The sequence below is a fragment of the Psammomys obesus genome, unplaced genomic scaffold (genome assembly GCF_907164565.1).
Source record: "Psammomys obesus unplaced genomic scaffold, mPsaObe1.curated_primary_1811, whole genome shotgun sequence".
Taxonomy (NCBI): domain Eukaryota; kingdom Metazoa; phylum Chordata; class Mammalia; order Rodentia; family Muridae; genus Psammomys; species Psammomys obesus.
Genome location: NW_026591598.1, coordinates 5,205,492 through 5,224,643, shown reverse-complemented (window position 1 = coordinate 5,224,643; position 19,152 = coordinate 5,205,492). Strand labels below are relative to the sequence as shown.

The window sequence follows — 19,152 nt, the reverse complement described above, 5'->3', positions numbered from 1 at the left end:
GCAACGCCCCCGCCCCTTCCGTCCATCTCCCTCCCTCTTCCTCAGGCCACCCAGGCTCGGGGGGAGGGGACGCAACACAGACGGCCACGTGACCTCCGATCTTTGGGCGCGTGACGCAAAGCGGCGGGCCCAACGCTCGCTTTGCCTTGTGGGAAATAGAGTTCGAGAGGCTGTCCGGTGAGCCAGGACTGAGGACTCTAGGACTACATTTCCCAGGAGGTAGCGGAGCAAGGCGGTAGCCGCCGTCGTCGGAGAGCGGGGACGCGGGCGCGCTGTCGGGCGGGGGCGAGGTTCGGGCCGGTTGTGCCGTTGCGAGACTGCAGCTGTAGTCGCTTCGGTCGGTCCAGGTGAGTAGACCCAGCTGATAGGAGTTAGGGCACCGCAACTGGTGCCTGCGTTTCTGGTTTTTTCTCTTCTCAGCGGCGGCTGGTCCTCGGCCAGGGTAAGGCCTACGTGCGGCCGCTCGCCCGCGTTCAGCCCGGGCCTGCTCTGAGCGGGTTTGCTCGCTCGGCTCCTCCCCCTCCCCGCCCTTCAGAGCCTCGCTCCGCTTCGGCCTAGTCCTGTAGGCTCTGGCCGCCTGCTCTCTGGAACAGCTTGCATACTTGTATGCACTGTGCAGAAGCGACGGCTTCCCCCAACTTCACCCTCCCCCTCCCCTGGTGGGACGAACTTCATTATTTGAATTGTGTTTTTTTTTTTTTTCCGGGAACTCTTGAACGCCCTTCCCCCACCTGGTCTCCATTGGCCTCGTTCTGTCTTCTAGGGCGCATGTGGCAGATAGATACTAAATGTTAAGACTTCCGTTTCTTTCCTTTTCTTTTTTTTTCCTCCTCCTGCCTTGTGGCCAAAATGGGCATAATCCAAATTTATCTCCTGTGGGAAAAATAGTTCCCACTTTTTCCTTGGGTTACAAGTGGGACTGACTTGCATTCCAGTGGCAATTGGCGTGTGTCTTGCTTATGAGAAGCAGTTGTGTCCCACACTTAAGCAACTTTTCTCAGTTTTCTCTGCCCTCCTGAATCTTAGAGCGTCATGGCAACACTGGTGCCCAGCAGTTGGAAGCCATCGGTGAGAGTACTGTGTTAACAGGGAGGTTGTTAATTGTGATGAAGGAAAACTGCCTTCCTAGGGCGAGGACCTAGTGGGAGGGAGCCAGTAAAATCGGCTTAACCAGCTTTTGATTTTATATTTCAGTCTTCACTTCTAGATACTTAAAAGTTTCTTTTCTTTTTTTTTTTTTTTTTTTTGGCTTTTTCTAAAATGGCAGTGATAGCACTGACTATAATAACTTACTGAAAACATTCAGTGAAATTAGTTGAAGATCGCTTAGCCGCTGTTACCATGTAGGGGAGTTTTGATTGTGGGTCCTGAGTGGAAAGGCATATAGTAATATAGTATACTGTCATTTTTCAGACCTTTCCTAGTTTTGTTTGAGGAAATACTGCCTGTTTAGTCTAAGACAAGGCAGCTGAGATGTGTACATTGTTCTGTTAAAGATGTCTGGTGCCTTGAAACTTGTGGAAAAAAACAGTTCTTTGTTTGCTGTTCTTAGTTATTTGCAGACGTGTATCCTGAACTAATGTTAGTACTTGGTGAATCAAAAAGAAGTGGTGCAACTCCTTAGGCATGATTGCATTTTTTAATTTTTGTTTTTGCCCGAGACAGGGTCCAAGCTCTCCTCTAAATTGTATGTAGCTGAGAATGGCCTTGAACTCTTGAGTCTCCTGCCTCTACCTCAGTGTTGATTTTACATGCTTTTCCCACTGCACCCAGATTGGTTATTTAAAAAAAACAAAACAAAAACAAAAACAAAAAACAAACCCAAAACACAGGGTCTCAGATCCCAGCCTTCCCTCACCTCCCAAAGGTGACCTCCACCTTTGGATAAAATAGTTAAAAATAACTGAAGATGTCTCTATGGTTGGGTGTGGTGGTTCTTGCCTTTAATTGTAACACTCCAGGGCAGTGGCATGCAGATCTCAGAGTTCCAGACCAGCTAGAACTACATAGTGAGAAAAGAAAGAAAGAAAAGAGAGAAAGACATTTTAGCCGACCCAGCACTCTGGGAGGCATAGGAAGGCGGATCGCTACAAAGTGAGACCAGGACAGGCAAAGCTACACAGAGAAACCCTGTCTTGAAAAACCAAACAAACAAACCACTAATTTGATTTTCTGTTCTTTTAGTTTCCATGAAGGCTCTTCAGTTTTAGAGATGGATAGATTGACTTACTCTGGGTAGGGCCTTTCCTGCCTCTTCTGAGTGTTGGTGACTGCTGAGATGAACAGTCATACTTAGTAAGATTGGTACTTCAGTCTGCAGACTAAGTACAATTCAGTTTGGGGTGCTGGTAATTGTTAGTGCCTAATGAAATTTTTAATATCAAGTATGGGCACTTAGGAATTTGGGTTAGTCAGTGAAATTATGGATCATATTTCTGGGGTGTAGTTCAGTGATAGAGCACTTTCTTAGAGTATTCAAAGTCCTCGTTTTGTCCTCGGTGCAAAAGGAAAAAACCAAAGACTATGGAGAGCTGGACTTGGTAGAGCACGCCTTGAAAGACAGAGACAGGTTGATTTCTTGAGTTTAAGGCCAGCCTGTTCTACTTAATTCCAGGACAGCAGGGCCTGTGTAGAGACCATCTCACACACACACACAAAAAATATGGATTATGAAAAGTGATCCGTTTTGTATTGGTTAATTTTTGGAAGAAAATGTTGGAGTGTGTCCAAGTTCAGTATAAAGGAGAGATTAGGCCGCCTGGGGAAGCTCAGACATAGTTTATTTTTTGTTTGTTTGTTTTCTTTTTCTATTTTTCTTTTTCCTTTCTTTGAGACAGGATCTCTGCAGTCTAGGATGACCTGATGACGTCTCAAGGACATCAACCACCATGTCTGGCTTTTACATATTTTAGAATGAATGGATTTTTTAGAATGGTACCCTGTTTCTTTTGAAAATGATGACATCCTGAATTGAAGGAAGTGTAATTAATGCTATTCGGTCAAATACTGGATTTTGGTGGATTGCTTCATAAATATCTAGGGTCAGTGAACTATTTAACTGTGAATGGGTGAATGATTCACCAGTTCAAGGCCTGCCTGGCATTTGTTTTGAGGATAGTAGGAGACAAGATGTGAGCAGGTACAATTACAAATTGAGAAAAGTGGCGTGGCGTGGCATTAAGAAAGGCCTAACGGCTGTGATTAGAGTGGTTTTGTTGTTTTGCTGGATTTTTTAGTTTGCTAGTTTTTTGTTTTAGAGACAGTCTCACTGTGTATCTTTGGCTGGCCTGGAACTTGATATGTAGATCAGTCTGGCCTTGAACTCAGATCCATCTGCCTCTGCTGCTTCCTTAGTGCTTGGACTAAAGGTATGTACCATGCCTGGCTAGAGTTCTTTTTTAGGGAAGTGAGGAGCCAGTTCTGTGGGGTATCAAAGAGTACTCTGGTGAAAGGAATAGTAAGTGCTCAAATAGGGATGGATAGATTTCTTTCTCTCTCTTCCTTCCTTCCTTTCATTTCCTTTTTTTTAAAGCCAAGTATGGCTGACAGGCATGACTGTTTCTAAGGTGAGTTAGAGAGGTATGGTAAGTTGCTGAGTGGATTTTTCATTAGTACAAATGAAGAAGAAAGATTTGTGATTTAGGTTGGGGGAAGAAATACGTATGTTACCTCACTTTTGCTGTACTTGGAAAATATTATAGGGGTGTAATGAAGAAGCTACTAGTCTAAGCTGGAGATGGTGCTCTTCTGGTGTGGAATAATGGAAGAAGCATAGGGTTTGGGGATTAGCTTTTTACTTTTATTTTTTATTATTTTTTTCCTCTGCAAACAGGGTTTCTATGTAGCCTTGGCTGTCCTAGACTGCTTTGTAGAGCAGGCTAGCCTAGGGCTCAGAGGTCCGCCCGCCTCTGCCACCCATAGTGCTGGGATCACAGGCGTCTGTCACTGCCAGGCTGGGGATTACCTCTATGTTCTCCTGAGTCACAGAGTTCAAGAGACTCAGGGTCTCTGTATAATTTTTATGCAGTGTTTAGGTTTTAAAAAATATCTCCATTGTATTCCGATAAATACAAAAAAGTTTAGCTATAGGAGGCTAAGGAGGTAGGATCGCTAGCTCATTGCCTGCCGCCAACTCTGTGGAGACCCCATCTCAAGAAAAGTCAGGTGTGATGCCTCATGCCTTTAACACTAGCTCTCAAGAGGCTGAGGCAGGCCTATATGAGTTGGAGGCCAGCATGCTCTCCATAGGGAGAGTTAAGGTTTGGAAGTTAGACACTGTTTCAAAAAAAAAAAAAAAGAAAATTAAAAAATAGAGTGACTAGAGCTCAGTAGCATGTGCAAGGCCCTGGTTTGATCCCAGTACCACAAAAAAAAATAGTAGGAAGAAAGGAGGGAGATTAGAAAGGACAGTAAGAGGGAATTAAATGATCAAAATATGTTACATGCATGTTTGAAAAGTCACAATAAACTGGCGGTGATGGTATGCCTTTAATCCCGCACTAGGGAGGCAAAGGCAAGCAGATATTTGAGTTTGAGGGTCTACAGGACAGCCCTGGCTGTCTTGGAACTCACTCTGTACTCCAGGCTGGCCTCAAACTCAGAGATCCACCTGCTTCTGCCTCCTGGGTGGTGGGATTAAAGACTTAGGCTACCACCACCTACTTCTTTTTCTGTGTGAGACTGCCTGGTTGCTCAGGCTGTCCTTACACTTGGCAAATATCTGAGGACAGCTGAACTGGCTCCTTTAGGTCTTTTTTTTTTTTTAAGATTTATTACTTATACAACATTCTGTCTGCACACCAGATCTTAGTTGTGAACCACCATGTGGTTGCTGGGAATTGAACTCAGGACCTTTGGAAGAACAGTGAGTGTTCTTAACCTCTGAGCCATCTCCAGCTCCTAGGTCTCGTTTATAGATCCTTTTTTTTTTTTTTAATTTATTATTATGTATACAGTGTTCTGCCTGCACATCAGAAGAGGGCACCAGATCTCACTATAAATGTTTGTAAGCCACGTGTGGGTGCTGGGAGTTGAACTCAGGACCTCTGGAAGAACAGAGGAAGCATAGGCTATATCTATCTGCCTTAGCTGCCAATGGAACATCCATGTATTTCTTGTTATGGTGGAGGTTGAAATTTTAAGTCTCCTGGGCTAAATCCAGCCTGTAGATTGATTTTTGACTCATGTGGAGTTAAAATTTGAATTAGTTATCAGCATTTGAAAATAGATATATGTAAGTACAGATTCAGGCTGCTTTTGAAAAATTAGTTCTCGCAAGCTATGGGTCTGTTTTACAGTAGCTATTTTGTGATTGAAACATATCTTTCCTGGTTGCCACAGACTTCAGCCCTCAGCATAGCCTGATGGATATCCCTGACATGCAGCTGTATCCTACTTGTCCATTTATTGTAGGTATTTTACTTTTCTGTTACTTTCTGCATTTTTGATACAGGTCGTCTCTGAATGCTCCATAAGTAGGCATGGTGGGGCTGGCCTGTGATCTTAGGACTTGGGATCCTGGCAGAGGTACCAGCAGGATCAGAACCTGGCTTACTAGAGGCTTGTTACTTTGCTGCCTGCAGTGATCTTCTCAGTTCAGAAAATAATCCTGGTGCCTTATTTCCTTGGTGGCTTTTATTTATTTAGGCTTTTTTCCCCTTTAAGTTTCATGTTCTGATTTTTTGAACAATTTTTTTTTTTCTTACTGATATATCCTGATTATGTCTTACTGTGTAGACCAGGCTGGCCCTGCCTCCTAAGTTCTGGGATCAAAGTCTGGCCTGATAACATCTTATAAAAAGACTTTTTTTTTTTTTTTTTAAGGAGGGACCCCTAAAACATGGAAATACTTTGTTTTGTAAGTGAAACACAAGGGGTTTTAGAAGGCAGTGCCTTTAAAAAGACATTGATTTGCCCCCTGCCCTTGCTGTTTTTTTCTTAAAGCTGGCTTTTATGTTCAAAGTCTCATTTTTTTTTCTGCCTGCTTTGCTTTATAGCATCTGAAATGTGGCAACTGCATAGCTTACTCTGTCTCAGAAGACAAGGCCAAGCAAAGGGGAAGGCTAAGTACAAGAGTTTGGGGTAGGGGCTAGAGAGATGGTTCAGGTTAGGAGCACTGGCTGCTCTTCCAAAGGTCCTGAGTTCAAACAACAATCTATAATGAGGTCTGGTGCTCTCTTCTGGTGTGCAGCCGAACCATGCAGGCAGAACACTGTATATGTAATAAATCTTTAAAAAAAAAAGTTTGGAGTTGGTTGCCTCCCTCTAGTTCCAATAGCTTCTGAAACTGATGCAGGAGGATGAAATGTTCAAGGCCTATCCGAGCTAGATAGCAAGTCTGACATAGTAGCAGAGCATAGCAAGACTGAGAAAAAAAAAAAATAAGAGGCTCTGGGATGTAGGGAGCCTACCTAGCATGCAGAGGCTCTAGGTTCAATTTCCAGGACTGCCAAAAAAACACCCTGGACTTAGTATTTTGCTTTTAAAATTCTTTTTGCATTTTAATTTTATGTTTTTTTGAGACAAGGTTTCACTGTGTAGCTCTGACGGTCAGCCTTGAACTCCTGTCTGCCTTCCTGTACCTCCAGTGCTGGGATTGGATTGCCTAACCTTCCTCAACTCTTAATAGGCTTTGAATTACTTGGACCTTCTGGGAGAAATTTTTTTCATTCCTTGTCTGTTTTGAGAACAATAATGTGTGTACATTTGACAGTAATAGAAACAATATATCAAAAATGTAGAAATCAGTTTTTTAATAAAACTTAAATATGGCTCAAGAAGCTTGAAACAGCCATATACTTATTCATTTATTAGTGATTTTGCATATTTAATAATAAATGGAAGTAAAGACTTAATACTTTTTTGTTTTTTTTCGAGACAGGATTTCTCTGAATACTTTGATAGATGACTAAGTAGTGCTAGTGGACCACAAAAGAACTTCTCAAGTGCATTTATCCTGCACTACATTTAGATTTAGTTATTACAAAGAATAATTTCCAAACCAGGGATGGGCAATGGTATTGCAGGCCCTTAATCCCACAGAGATCATCTCCCTCTGCCTCCCAGACTGTTGGGATCACTGGTATGTGCCAGGGAACCCAGCTGACCTTGAACTTCTGATCTCTGCTTTCTCCACTTCCATAGTGATAGAATTACAGGCTTGCATGTGTGCACATCTGCCTGGCTTATAGGGTGTTGGGAATGGAATCTGCTATTTCCTGCATGCCAGGCTACTAAGCTACGTCCCCCCCCCTTTTTTTTTTTTTATTTTATTTTGGTTGTTTACTTTTTGTGCAGACTGGGTTACTTTGCATAGCATTGGAACACACTGTGTAGACCAGGCTGGCCTTAAACTCACAGAGGTCTGCTTGCCCCTGCCTCTCCATTGCTAGTTAAAGGCATGAGCCACCATGCCCCGTGAAACATTGCATGTGGAGGTCAGAGAGTAACTTTCAGGAGTCTTCTGTCTTATGGATCCAGGGGAGTTCAGGCCAGTCTTGACATCAAGTGCCCTTACGTCTTTGAAGGCACCTCCCATCCCCAATTTTTTTGAGACAAGATTACTTTGCCCATTCCATATTGACAATTTTCTTGTGTTAGCCTCCTAAATGTCGAAATATTATATAGTCAGGATGTGGGTTATTATTATATATGCCTGTAATTACAGTACTTAGAAGGCCGAGGCAGGATATACTCACTTCTGGGGTCAGTTTGTGTTACAGACTATACCCTCCAAGGGGGAATAAAAGCCAAAAGGATAAACTTTGTTTTTGTCTACCAGAACTAGGGAACTAAATCTACAAGGCCAAATTTGTTTTTTTGTTTTTGTTTTTTTTTTTCTCTCCTGATTTCTTTGACAGGATCTTTTGTAGCCCAGACTGGCATTGAACTCTCCATCTTCTTGCTTTAATCTGTTGGCATGTCTTGCCAATCTCTGTTTATTCTGGGTTGGTGTGTGTGTGTGTGTGTGTGTTTTGCATGTTTTTTTGTTTAGAGAACAGTTTTTTTTTTTACCTTTTTAAATTTTTTATTTTATTTTTATTAATTACAGTTTATTCACTTTGCTGTAGCCGCCTCCCTCATCCCCTCCCAATCCCACCTTCCCTCTTCCTCGCCTGTGCCCCTCAGGGGAATAGTTTTTTGTGTTATTTTCTTAAAAAGAAAGCAAGCACAGGAAGTAAGTTAGAAAGACTACATTACTGCTTTGGGGCTGGAGAGACGCCTCCGTGGTTATGAGTGCTCACTACTCTTGCAGAGAACTAGGGTTTGGTCTCCGGTGCCCGTATGCAGTCTCAATTATTTATAACTCCAGTTCCAGATGCATACGGTGCATGTGCAGATGAAAAACGCAAAATACAGCTTTACAAAAACCTGGAAAGAATCAAGCCTGTAGCTTAGTGTCAGAGCTCTTGTCTAGCACATACAGATCCCTCATCCCCAGGGTTACACCAAAAACAATACCTGCTTCTGAAGGAACAGATGAGAAGTACAGAGATTGGATAAGGAGGTGATACAATTGGACCAGGTAATAGTATGATTGAGATGCTACAATAAAGTGTTAATAAATTAACATAACAAAATACATTCATACCAGACTTGTTTGCACATGCCTGTTACAGCATTTGGGAGGTGGGATTAGTTAGAATCAAGGCTGTCAAGGATAGCTTCAGCTACACAGTTAGATTAGACCTCCACCGTGTCAAAGAACCAAAATAAAAATACACTTACATGTTTTTCCTCTACTAAATCTCTGTGGTAAACTTGTAGAAAGAGGATTTGATCTTTAAACAGGTTAATGTATAGTCAGGTATGGTGGTATATTCTTAATACAGTTGGAATTGGCTTTTTATAAAAACGTGTGAAAATGAATGACTATGTCTATCAAGTGGTCGGGGAATGATTATATGCTGTAGAGACCATGATCTATCCAATTTGGAATATTCTGCTTCAGCCTCCCTGATAGCTGAGTCTCTGGGTTTACACCACAGAGTCTAAATCTAGTAATAATTGTATTTAAGAAAATGGGTAAAGGAGAAATGGCTCAGTGGTTAAAAGCACTTACTGCTCTCCAGAGAACTGACCCAGATTTGGTTCCCAGCACCCGTATTGGACAAATGACAAAACAATGATTTGTAACTAGAGTTGTAGGGAATCAGACACCTTGTTCTGTCTTCTGTAGGCATCAGTGCAGTGAATGAGTATACACACACACACACACACACAGAATGAATTTTTTAAAAATGGTTAATATAGCAATTGGCTGCCAGTTTAGTTTTTGTTTTGTGTTTTTTCTAGGCAGGGTTTCTCTGTGAAGCCCTGGCTGTCCGGGACTCACTTTGTAGACCAGGCTGGCCTCAAACTCATGGAGATCCCCCCGCATCTGCCTCCCAGAGTGCCGGGATTACAAATGTGTGCCACGGCACCCAGCTAGTTTAATAATGGAAATTGGAAGAACATAGGTCATTTATTAAGTTAGAAAAGCTCAGAGTTTTTCTAAGAAATGAGAAAATTGTCCCAATGGTAGAGCAAACTCATTTAAAATGCATACTGAAATTGTCATCACTCTCTCAGGACATAGAGAGGGGCCTCTGGGGTGAGTCAGAGATTATCTAAACTGCCAGCTCTGTTGTTCGTTCTCTTTCCCTACTGATGAAACATTAATTGCCTAGGTGAATCATGATCTTAATAGACCCTTTGTATTGAGTAAATTCTCAGGAGAAAATCGCACAGGTTGCTTACACTGGGGATATAATAGAGGAAAAGTTTTAAATGAATGGCTCCTCAGCTTGCTGTTGGTTTCTACCCACCCATCAAAGACCTATTTTTGGGGGTTGGGTCCTTTTCAAGACAGGGTTTCTCTTGTGTCTCTGGCTGTCCTAGAAACCAGGGTGGTCTTGAACTCACAGATCCGCCTGCCTCTGCCTCCTGTAAAATTTGTTATATGTGTGTGCATTTTCTTTTTTTTTTTTTTGAGACAGGGTTTTTCTGTGTAGCTCTGGCTGTCCTGGACTTGCTTTGTAGACTAGTCTGGCCTCTAGCTCACAAGAGACCCCCTATCCCGAACCTCTGCCTTCTGTGCCACCCAGCTTGTGCATTTTGTTTTAAGAGTAACTCAAAGCTCTTGTCAGTAAGAAAGAGCTGTTCCAAATCCTCATTCTAGTTTAAGACAGGGTCCTAGAACTCTAACACAGACCAAACTGGCCGAAAGCTCACCTGTCTTTTCCTCCCCAGTGGTAATACTAAAGGTTTCTCCCGTGCCTGGCTTCAGATCCTTAATTTATTGATCAACCAATAGAGCTAAAAGCACTTTACAGAAAAAGGTTTTGGCTGAAAATTGCTCTCATTTGGGGAGTCAAGATTCTTGCTTGGTATCATTTAGGGATTTCAGCCTTTAGTTGCTCGTCTGTAGCAATGAGAAAGATTGCTTCACCTACCCATATGAGTGTTGATATTTTTGGGGGGAGAAAAAAAAAGGGAAAGAATGGTTTTCAGTAACTAAACAAAAGGCCAGAGTACATCTGTTATTAGTGGGTGGCTAGTAAGTAGTTGGGCTTAAGCTCACATTGCCACCACTTATAGACTATAGTAGATCGCTTGCCTCTGCCTCTGGGTGCTATGACTAAAGGTGTATACCACCACCTGGCTTTTAATTTTGTTTTTATAACATACGGATTAAAAACAAACAGCAAAAATACCCTTAAGTTGTTTGAGCAGTAAAATTACCAGAATGACTCTTACCCTTTAGGAAAGTCTTTAAAGCAGGTGTGACTATTTTCAATAAATTGTAAGATCTTAGAATTGAAATTTCTTACTGGTTTTATAGTACAAAATAACAGGAGCCATTTAATAGCAGAAGTGTCAGAAAGAGGTCTGTAACTTGTTTCTTGAGTATAGGTGGGTTTCAGAGTGTTTGAAGTGTTTATTAGAGGTACCTCAGCTGCTCCTGTTGTTTCCCCTTTCTCCCCTCTTCCTTTTACTCTGGAGAGTACAGTCTCAGGAGAAACAAAGAAAATAGTAAACATGTTTAAAATTTCACCTGAGCTCTGTTTTCCTTCCCCAACTGCCCTGAGGCAAATAGCACTATGTGACTGGTGGGTTCTTTTTTATTTCCATTCTCTCCCTTGTTGTTTGAGATAGGGTCTCTTTGTTTAAGGCTTGTCCTGGAACAGGCAAGGTGGTGTGACCTTTACTTCTGATTTTTTTGCTTGTTTCCTCAGTACTAGGATGATAAGCATACAAATACTCAGTTTTATTTGGTGCAGGGATCGAACCCAGGACCTTGTATGTGTTAAGCAGCTACATTTCTGTTATCTTGCTTTTGTGTTACAAGAATTTCTATGTACTGCCTTTAATGTGGCGGTTGAAAAGTTCCTATCTTCCCTTCCCCCTTTTTTCTGATATGCCAGATCATGGCTGAATCTTGAAAATGCCATGCCAAGTGAAAGAAGACCATCACAAGACCCATATATGCTTTGATTCTGTTGATAATATCTCAGGGAGGGATTGGTGTGATAGCTGAGTGATTAAGGGCACTTAGGTTCTTGCAGAGGATTCCAGTTTGGTTCCCTGAACCCACATAGTGCCTCACAACCACGCATAACTCCAGATCATGAGTTTCAAAAGCATCTGACACTTTTTGCTGACGTATTAAGTGCTAGGAATATACCTTGAGTCCATACAGACATGAATACACTCAGTAAATCATAAAAATATACTGGAGGCAAGGAGGATGGCCTAGCACCCTAAGAACCCACATAAAAGCCAGACAGAATATGCAAGTTATTTTTTGAAAAAAATTTTTCCCCTTGACACCTTGTTTTTTTGGCATAGGGAGGGAAAACAAACACAGAGTCTCATTTTGTAATCGTGGCTAGCCTAGAGCTTGCTGTGTAGACCAGGCTGGCTTTAAATTCACAGAAATATGACTGTCTCTGCTTCCTGAGTGTAATAATGAAATGTCTGTACTACCAGAGCTGGCCTTGACAATGCTTATTAAATATGACTATTCTACAGAATATGGAGACCAGCTATGTGGTGGTGGACGGTACACTGGGGACGTAGAGACAGGCTGATCTTCGAGTTAAAAGCCAGCAGAGTCTACATAGCCAGTTAGTTCTAGGAGAGTCAAGGTGACACAAACCCTGTCTCAAAAAAACCAACGGGAAAAAAGAGACTAGAAAATCACCAAGGCTGGGGAGATGGTTAATAAAATGCTTGCTGTGGAAGTATGAGGCCTTGAGTTCTGATTGCTAGAAATCTAGTATTGGGCCAGAGAGGTTGCCCAGTGAATGAGATTGTGCTACATTGGTAGAGAACCTGAGTTTGATTCTCAGCCCCTACTTGTGACTCTAGCTCTGGGGAATTTGACTTCTGGCCTACACAGAGAAAAAGTACACAGTATGGTAGGAACTGAACTAAGGTCTTCTACCAGCAGTAGTACTCTTTTTTTTGAGTTTTAAGAATTTTATGTGCTTTGGTGTTTTGCCTGCATGTGAGGGTGTGGGATGCCCTGGAACTAGAGTTACAGACGGCCATGTGGGTGCTAGGAATTAAACCCAGGTCCTCTGGAAGAACTGCCAGTGTTCTTAACTGTTGAGTGGTCTCCAGCCCTACAGAAGTACTCTTAACTACTTACCTATCTCTCTAGCCTCAAAACTCTACAAATAAAAAAGGGTAGAGTAAGGTTGTTTTGGTTTTTGAGTTGGGGGTCTCACTCTGAAGCTATGTGCCTGTACCTATATAAACCATCCTATCCTATCCTGCCTCTCTTCCCAGGACCTGTTCATGAACATCCCTGGCTATGAGTTGGCTTTTAAAATAATTTTATTGTGAGCTGTCTGCAGTGCTTAGAGAAGTTGAGATTTGTAGAACTCATGAATTTGTTTGAATGTATCCTCTCACATTAGGTATAATATCTTCCAAGATGTCAAAAACAAACAAATCCAAGTCTGGGTCTCGTTCTTCTCGCTCAAGATCTGCATCCAGATCTCGGTCTCGTTCATTTTCAAAGTCTCGATCCCGAAGCCGATCTGTCTCTCGTTCAAGGAAGCGCAGGCTGAGGTAAGGGGTTGTGGTTTTGTGTGTTGAGATGGTGATTACATTTGTTTGGGTATTAAAGGGCACCTGCCATGTGGCAGGTAGTATGGGCTTGCGTTGCGAGGCTGTTTGCGTCATTTCTGTTCTTTGACAGGATACACTTCCATTCACTATAGAAGAGATAATTTTACTTGTGTCTAAACTACTTGCTTGAAATCATACAGCTAATTATCTGTCACTAACTTGATTTGGCTTAAGCCAAACTTATTTATCAGCAGTGAAAGGACAACTAGGAATAATTCATTTGCCAGGTGTTGTGGGTACATGTCTAATGTGCTGGTCACTAACAAGTTGCATTTATTTAACAAAACAAATCTTAAAACTGAAAGTATTATAAACACCAGCAGTGTTCTTGTGCTAAAAATGTGAAAATGATTGTGTTTTAGTTTATCATGAATACAGTTTCAGTTCCAAACCTTTAGTAATCCTCTCCACTTCAGTTATGTTTCCAACAGATGCCCAGCATCTTCTTTCGATGGTTTCTTAAGACAGGTTTCTCATTCGTTGAAAGCATGTGGTTTTGTTCTCTTCAAGACAGGTCTTGTCCAGGCTGGCATTGAACTTGGGATCCTTATATCTCAGCTCTTGAGTCCTGGAATTTAAAAGGCTTAAATTGGGATCCTTACATCTCAGCTCTTGAGTCCTGGAATTTAAAAGGCTTAAATTTCAGCTGGGCACAGTGGCATAGGCCTTTAATCCCAGCATTCTGGGAGGCAGAAGCAGGCTGATCTCAGTGAGTTCCAGGCAAGCCTGGGCTATAAAGTGAGTCCAGGACAGCCAAGGCTACACAGAAAAACCCTGTCTTGAAAAACAAAACAAAATTAAAATTCTTCTAAGGATTAATTTTAAAAGCTTTTAATGCTTATAATTTTTATGTAAATATTGGTAAACACTAGTGTAAATATTTAAGGGAATTTGTTTTTCCTAATTTGAACTAGCAGGGTACTGGTGTATCATTTTACCCTCTTAGAAATTCTGCTAATGAGTCTCTAGAATCTTTTTATTGAGAATATATTATAAACGTAAAGCTTCTTTACGTTTACCTAAAGCTTTAGGTAAAATAAAGTTTTATTCTTGATGGTTTTTGTAGCTCTATCGTACTTAAACATTAAATATTAAATGTGTAATTGGTTAAAAAAAAAAAAAGACTTCCCTTCCTAACAAAAATAAGTTAAATCGCAGTGAAATCTGTGAACAGTCAGCCTCAAAATTAATTTCAAACTAGAGACTAGACAAAAAGGGATGTGTGAATACTGAAGGGGAAACTACTGGTTTTATGTTTATACCTCAAGAGATTAATGTCAAGGCCATGGGATGGAACAGAGAGGCTTTTCGCTAGTCCTGCCTTGCACCCAATCTTGATTTTTAGGTGACTTAAATTTTATTTTCAGCTCATTTTGTTTTGAAAGATACCATTTTAAAAATTAATTCGGTAAATGGAAGCTAAATAAGTGGTTCAGAGCCAAGCATGACTGAACAGCCAAAGCTAAACAACAAAATTGAACCGATAACAGACCAAATCGAAACATGCCAACCAACTCTGAAACAGCAGGAATTCTGGGCAGATCATGTCTCCTGATCTACAAATTTGGCGTGGAGATTGACTTGAGAAATGAAGGATCAATGTCATAAACAGGCAATTTGTTGGGTAGGTCTAGAGCCAATTTTAATTTTATTACCTAGGAGATTATAAACTCTGGAAGATCCCTGCCCCCCTAGAAAATATGCTTTTTATCTTGACTGTTAGCCTGGCTGCTGTTTGTTTTTTTGTTTTGTTTTGTTTTTAAACAAATCCAGTTTTATTTATTTACTTTTCATTAGTCTAAATCCAGGAAGGGTACATCATCACACAGATTCTGTGTCTAATGGCCTTCGTAGGAAGGTTGCTTTGGAATTTGGCACGAACCATGCCACTGTTTCCATGGGCCCGAGTTACTTTTCCCCAGATTACTCTGGTTTTCTTTTGTTTGCCTCCAGGAGTCACTGTTTTGTTTTTTGCTTTATACACATAAGCACATCTCTTGCCTAAGTAGAACAGTTTCATCTTGGACATAAACACCTTCAATTTTGAGAAGAGCTGTGTGCTCTCTTTGGTTCTGGAAACCTCACTTGTAGCCAGCAAAAATGGCCTTGTACCACAGCCTTCCAGACATTTGCTGCTTAGAAGTCCTGCTCCCAGCAGGCCTCCACAAGTGCCAGGATGGTGGAAAGAGCCTAACTGCTGTTTTTAAGAAACAGATAAATAGCTGGAGCTGGGTGTGGAGCTGAGTGTGGTGGCACACGCCTTTAATCCCAGAACTCAGGAGACAGAGGTAGGCAGATCTCTGTGAGTTGGAGGTCAGTGTGGTCTACAGAGTGAGTCCAGGACAGCCATGCTCTGTTACACAGAGAAATTCTGCCTGCGGGGAGGGGGAACCAGATAAGTTTGCCACTGTAAGCTCAGCTTTTTATTTTTGGCTTATCTGTTTCATGGTTTTGTTTTTATTGTTTCCTTTTGTTTTCCCTCTTCTGTAAGGAAAGTATCTATCCTGAGCATTTGAGAAACCTTGCCTTTAAATTAACTAACTGCTGAGTTCTACAGAATTGGAGAAAGTTCACTTTTTTTTCCCTTTATTTCACAGACTGTATCCTTTTCAGTGACCTTAAAAAACTTCCTTTGCAGTCTGCAGAGCCTCATGTTTCTGCTACAATGACTGCAGGTTTGGATGCAAGGGGCCACAGGGCCCTCCCTTACTCTAGTAATTGGTAACAAGCAGCAGTAGGCCTAAGACTGGGAGCATGCATTATGTCCTCCTTAGTGCTGGTGGTGGATCTCCTTCAAGTAGAGCCCTTTAATGGGGTCACATTCTGTTTCATAGCCTACATCTGCCTCTCCTATCTTTTTTTAATTGTTACTGTTTCTGAATGAAAAATAAGAGAAGGTAAGTTTTTATTCTTGACTTTTAAATTTTGCTTAGATGGTGACTGTTAATCAATTAGATGCATCTTTCCTAGTTGTTATTCTCTATGGTGTAGATAGATCTAAGAGCCGTGGACAATACTAGAAAACCAATTCTGTTTTATCTTTAGATTAAATTTCAGGTAAGCTTCTCCTTAAAGGTACTGTTTGCTTAGTTATAGAATCTTAAAAACACAATGCCACCTGCTAAACCGAGTTATAATAGTAGCCCCTTATCTACATGGATACTGTCCCGAGATTCAGTGTATGCCTGGTTTCACAGCTAGGTCTGATCCCTATGCATAGTATTCTTTCTTCCTGTGTACACATCCATAATAAAGCTTAATTTACAAATAAGCTGCACAAAGAGATTAACAGCAATGAATAATTAAGTAGAATATTAATAACAATTTTACTATAATAAAAACTGTTAAAACATGGTAAATACTAAAAGAATTGGGCTGGCAAGGAACCTCAAGGGATAAAGGGTTTGGTGCCAAGCCTGAGGACATGAATTTGATCTCTAGGATTCTCAAGGTGGAAAAGAACTGATTGTTTCATGTGTCCAGCTTCATTACTTTTATTTGTGTGTGTGTGTGTGTGTGTGTGTGTGTGTGTGTGTGTGCGCGTGCGTGCGTGCGTGCGTGCGCGCGTGCAGCAGTGCCACAGTGAATGTAAGGAGGTCAGAGCACAGATTGCAAGAGTTGATTTTTCTCCTGTTATTTGTGTCCTGGAAATTGAGCTCTGTATTGAAATGCTTGGTGACAGGCACATTGACCTGATGAGCTATTGGCCAGCCCCAGGAACTATCATTTTAAAAGCACACATAGCCAGGCATTCTGGCACATGGCTTTTTCAGTCCCAGCATTTGGAAGGGCACAGTTAGACATCTCTTGAGTTTGAAGCTAGTCAAGGCTACATAATAAGACCCTGTCTCAAAAACAAAACAATAAAAGCAAACATAGCTCAATGTATCTCCATGGGAGATTGATTACTTGTGTGTAAGGTTCTGTGTTTGGTTACTAGTACAAAAAAAAAAAAAAAAAAAAAAAAAAACCACACCAAAAACCTCAGGCAAGTTTATTAACTAGAAAGACCACTTTATTTTATTTTATTTTTTGATTGATTGATTTTGTATCAGTGGCTCTATTTGCATGCACACCTACATGCCAGAAGAGGGCATCATCAGATCACATTATAGATGGTTGTGAGCCACCATGTGGTTGCCAGGAATTGAACTCGGGATCTCTGGAAAAGTAGAACAGTGCTCTTAACTGCTCAGCCATTTTTCCAGTCCCGGAAAACCAGTTTTTAACTGGTGCTACCGCTGTATGGTAGATGAGCACTCTACCAGTCAACTACATCCCTAGTACCTTCTAAATTTTGTTTTTAAGCTGGTTCTTGCTAAATCGCCTGGACCATCCTCTAGCTTCAGTTCTGCCCAAGCTTCCCAAGTAACTAGGATTGCATGTATATACTAACATACTTGCCTGAAGGGTTGTTTTGTTGTTTGTTTGTTTGTTTTTGGTGTGTGTGGGTGTGTGTGTGTGCCTATGCCTTCTAGTTGAGGCTAGAAAACATCAAATCTTCTGGAGCTGGAGTTACAGATGGTTGTAAACTCCTGTGCAGGGACCAAATTTTGGACCTCTGGAGGAATAGCAACCATGTTTAACCACTGAATCATTTCTCCATTTTCTCATTGTTTTTGTAGTTTATTGAGACAGTATCTTTTGTATCATGGAGTCATAGAGTAGTTTCAAATTTGCCATGTAGTCTTGGGGTACCTTGGTTTCTCCTGATGCTTTTTTTTTTTTTTTTTTTTTGCCTTTACTTTGAAAGGGCTGGGGTTATAGTGTATGCACTACCTTGCCTAGCTGAACTCTTTTAATTAGTACAAAATAGTGGATTTCATTGTGTTTCCCATATATGAATACAATATATTTTGATTATGCTATTGTTCCTGAAGGAATTTTATTTTATATTTTGAGAAAATCTTTCCAGTATTCACTAGTAATATTAATAACATGATTGGCAAAATAAATGATATGTAAGAACTTCATCCAGTGCCCTTAATCCTAGCATCAAGGAGGCAGAGGCAGGTGGTTCTCTGAGAGTTTGAGGTCAGCCTGATCTACATAACAAGTTCTACCCAGGGCTTCCCTGAGACCCTGTCTCATCAAAAAATAAAGATGGCCCCGCAGGGAAAGAACTCAGTGAATTTGCACAAATCACTTTTTGAAGTAACTAGATTTATGTTACATGTATTGTGGAAATCAGAGGGCAACTTGTGGGAGTTGGTTCTCTCTACTGTGTGGGTTTTTGAGATCAGATTAAACTGAAAAAATGGAACTCAGGTTGTCAGACTTGTTGCTGACTGCTGTGATCTTTGACTTCTTCTCTGGCTTAGTTAGGATTGCTATGAAACAAAACGACCAAAAAGCAAATTGAGGAGCAAAAGGGTTTATTGGCTTATACTTGCATACTGCTGTTTATCATTGAACAACTCAAGAAAGAAGCTCTCAAAGGTCAGGGACCTGGAGGCAGGAGCTGATGTAGAAGTCATGTAGGGTTGCTGCTTACTGCCTTGCTCTACATGGCTTGCTCAGCCTGTTATTTTTATAGAACCCAGTCTTTTCTTGTGGTCAGATAGTGCCACATTGTGAGAGTGAGATCATGAAGCTCAGCCACAGAAATTTGACCAGCCAAGTGATGGTACCACCCAGACAGGCTGGGTCCTCTTCCCGTCAGTTACTAATTAAGAAAATGTCTTACAGCCTGTAAGCTTGCCGATAGCCTGATCTTTTGGAGGCATTTTCTCAATTGAGAATCTTTCCTCTCTGATGATTCTAACTTGTGTCAAGTTGACATGGAACCAGATAATACACTGGCCCTGACTTTGGCCTTTTTGATGATTCCTGGTTGTGTTCTTGTGTTCTTGAACATGTTAGATGGTCTTGTTTTTTTTATCAGTGGATCTCAGCTCCATTGGAGTATTAAAATGAACACAATGCTGGCCTTGAGGTTGAGTTGAAAGATGTTCATATTGTGGGGAAGTGAAAGGTACTGTTTCCCTACTTCTCTTGCTCTAGTCCCTGTGCTCAGGTGCCTTATGGTCAGTT

The 19,152-nt window shown here is 41.3% G+C and overlaps 1 protein-coding gene and 1 pseudogene across 3 annotated transcripts in view; one reads left to right on the top strand and one right to left on the bottom strand.

The window, feature by feature from the left end:
• The first annotated feature begins 247 nt into the window (after positions 1–247).
• Thrap3 (thyroid hormone receptor associated protein 3) overlaps positions 248–19,152 on the top strand; it is a 35,357-nt gene continuing 16,452 nt past the window's right edge. For 2 of the 3 annotated variants that reach the window (XM_055611303.1, XM_055611301.1), the window contains exons 1-2: positions 248–347; positions 12,906–13,059. In XM_055611303.1, coding sequence (XP_055467278.1) covers positions 12,923–13,059 — 137 coding nt within the window. In that variant the 5' untranslated portion in view covers positions 248–347; positions 12,906–12,922. Of the gene's footprint in view, positions 348–1,028; positions 1,069–12,905; positions 13,060–19,152 lie in introns of those variants that run through there. The other variant, XM_055611302.1, reaches the window with a different exon arrangement.
• On the bottom strand, positions 14,918–15,248 carry LOC129679847 (60S ribosomal protein L35a-like; annotated as a pseudogene).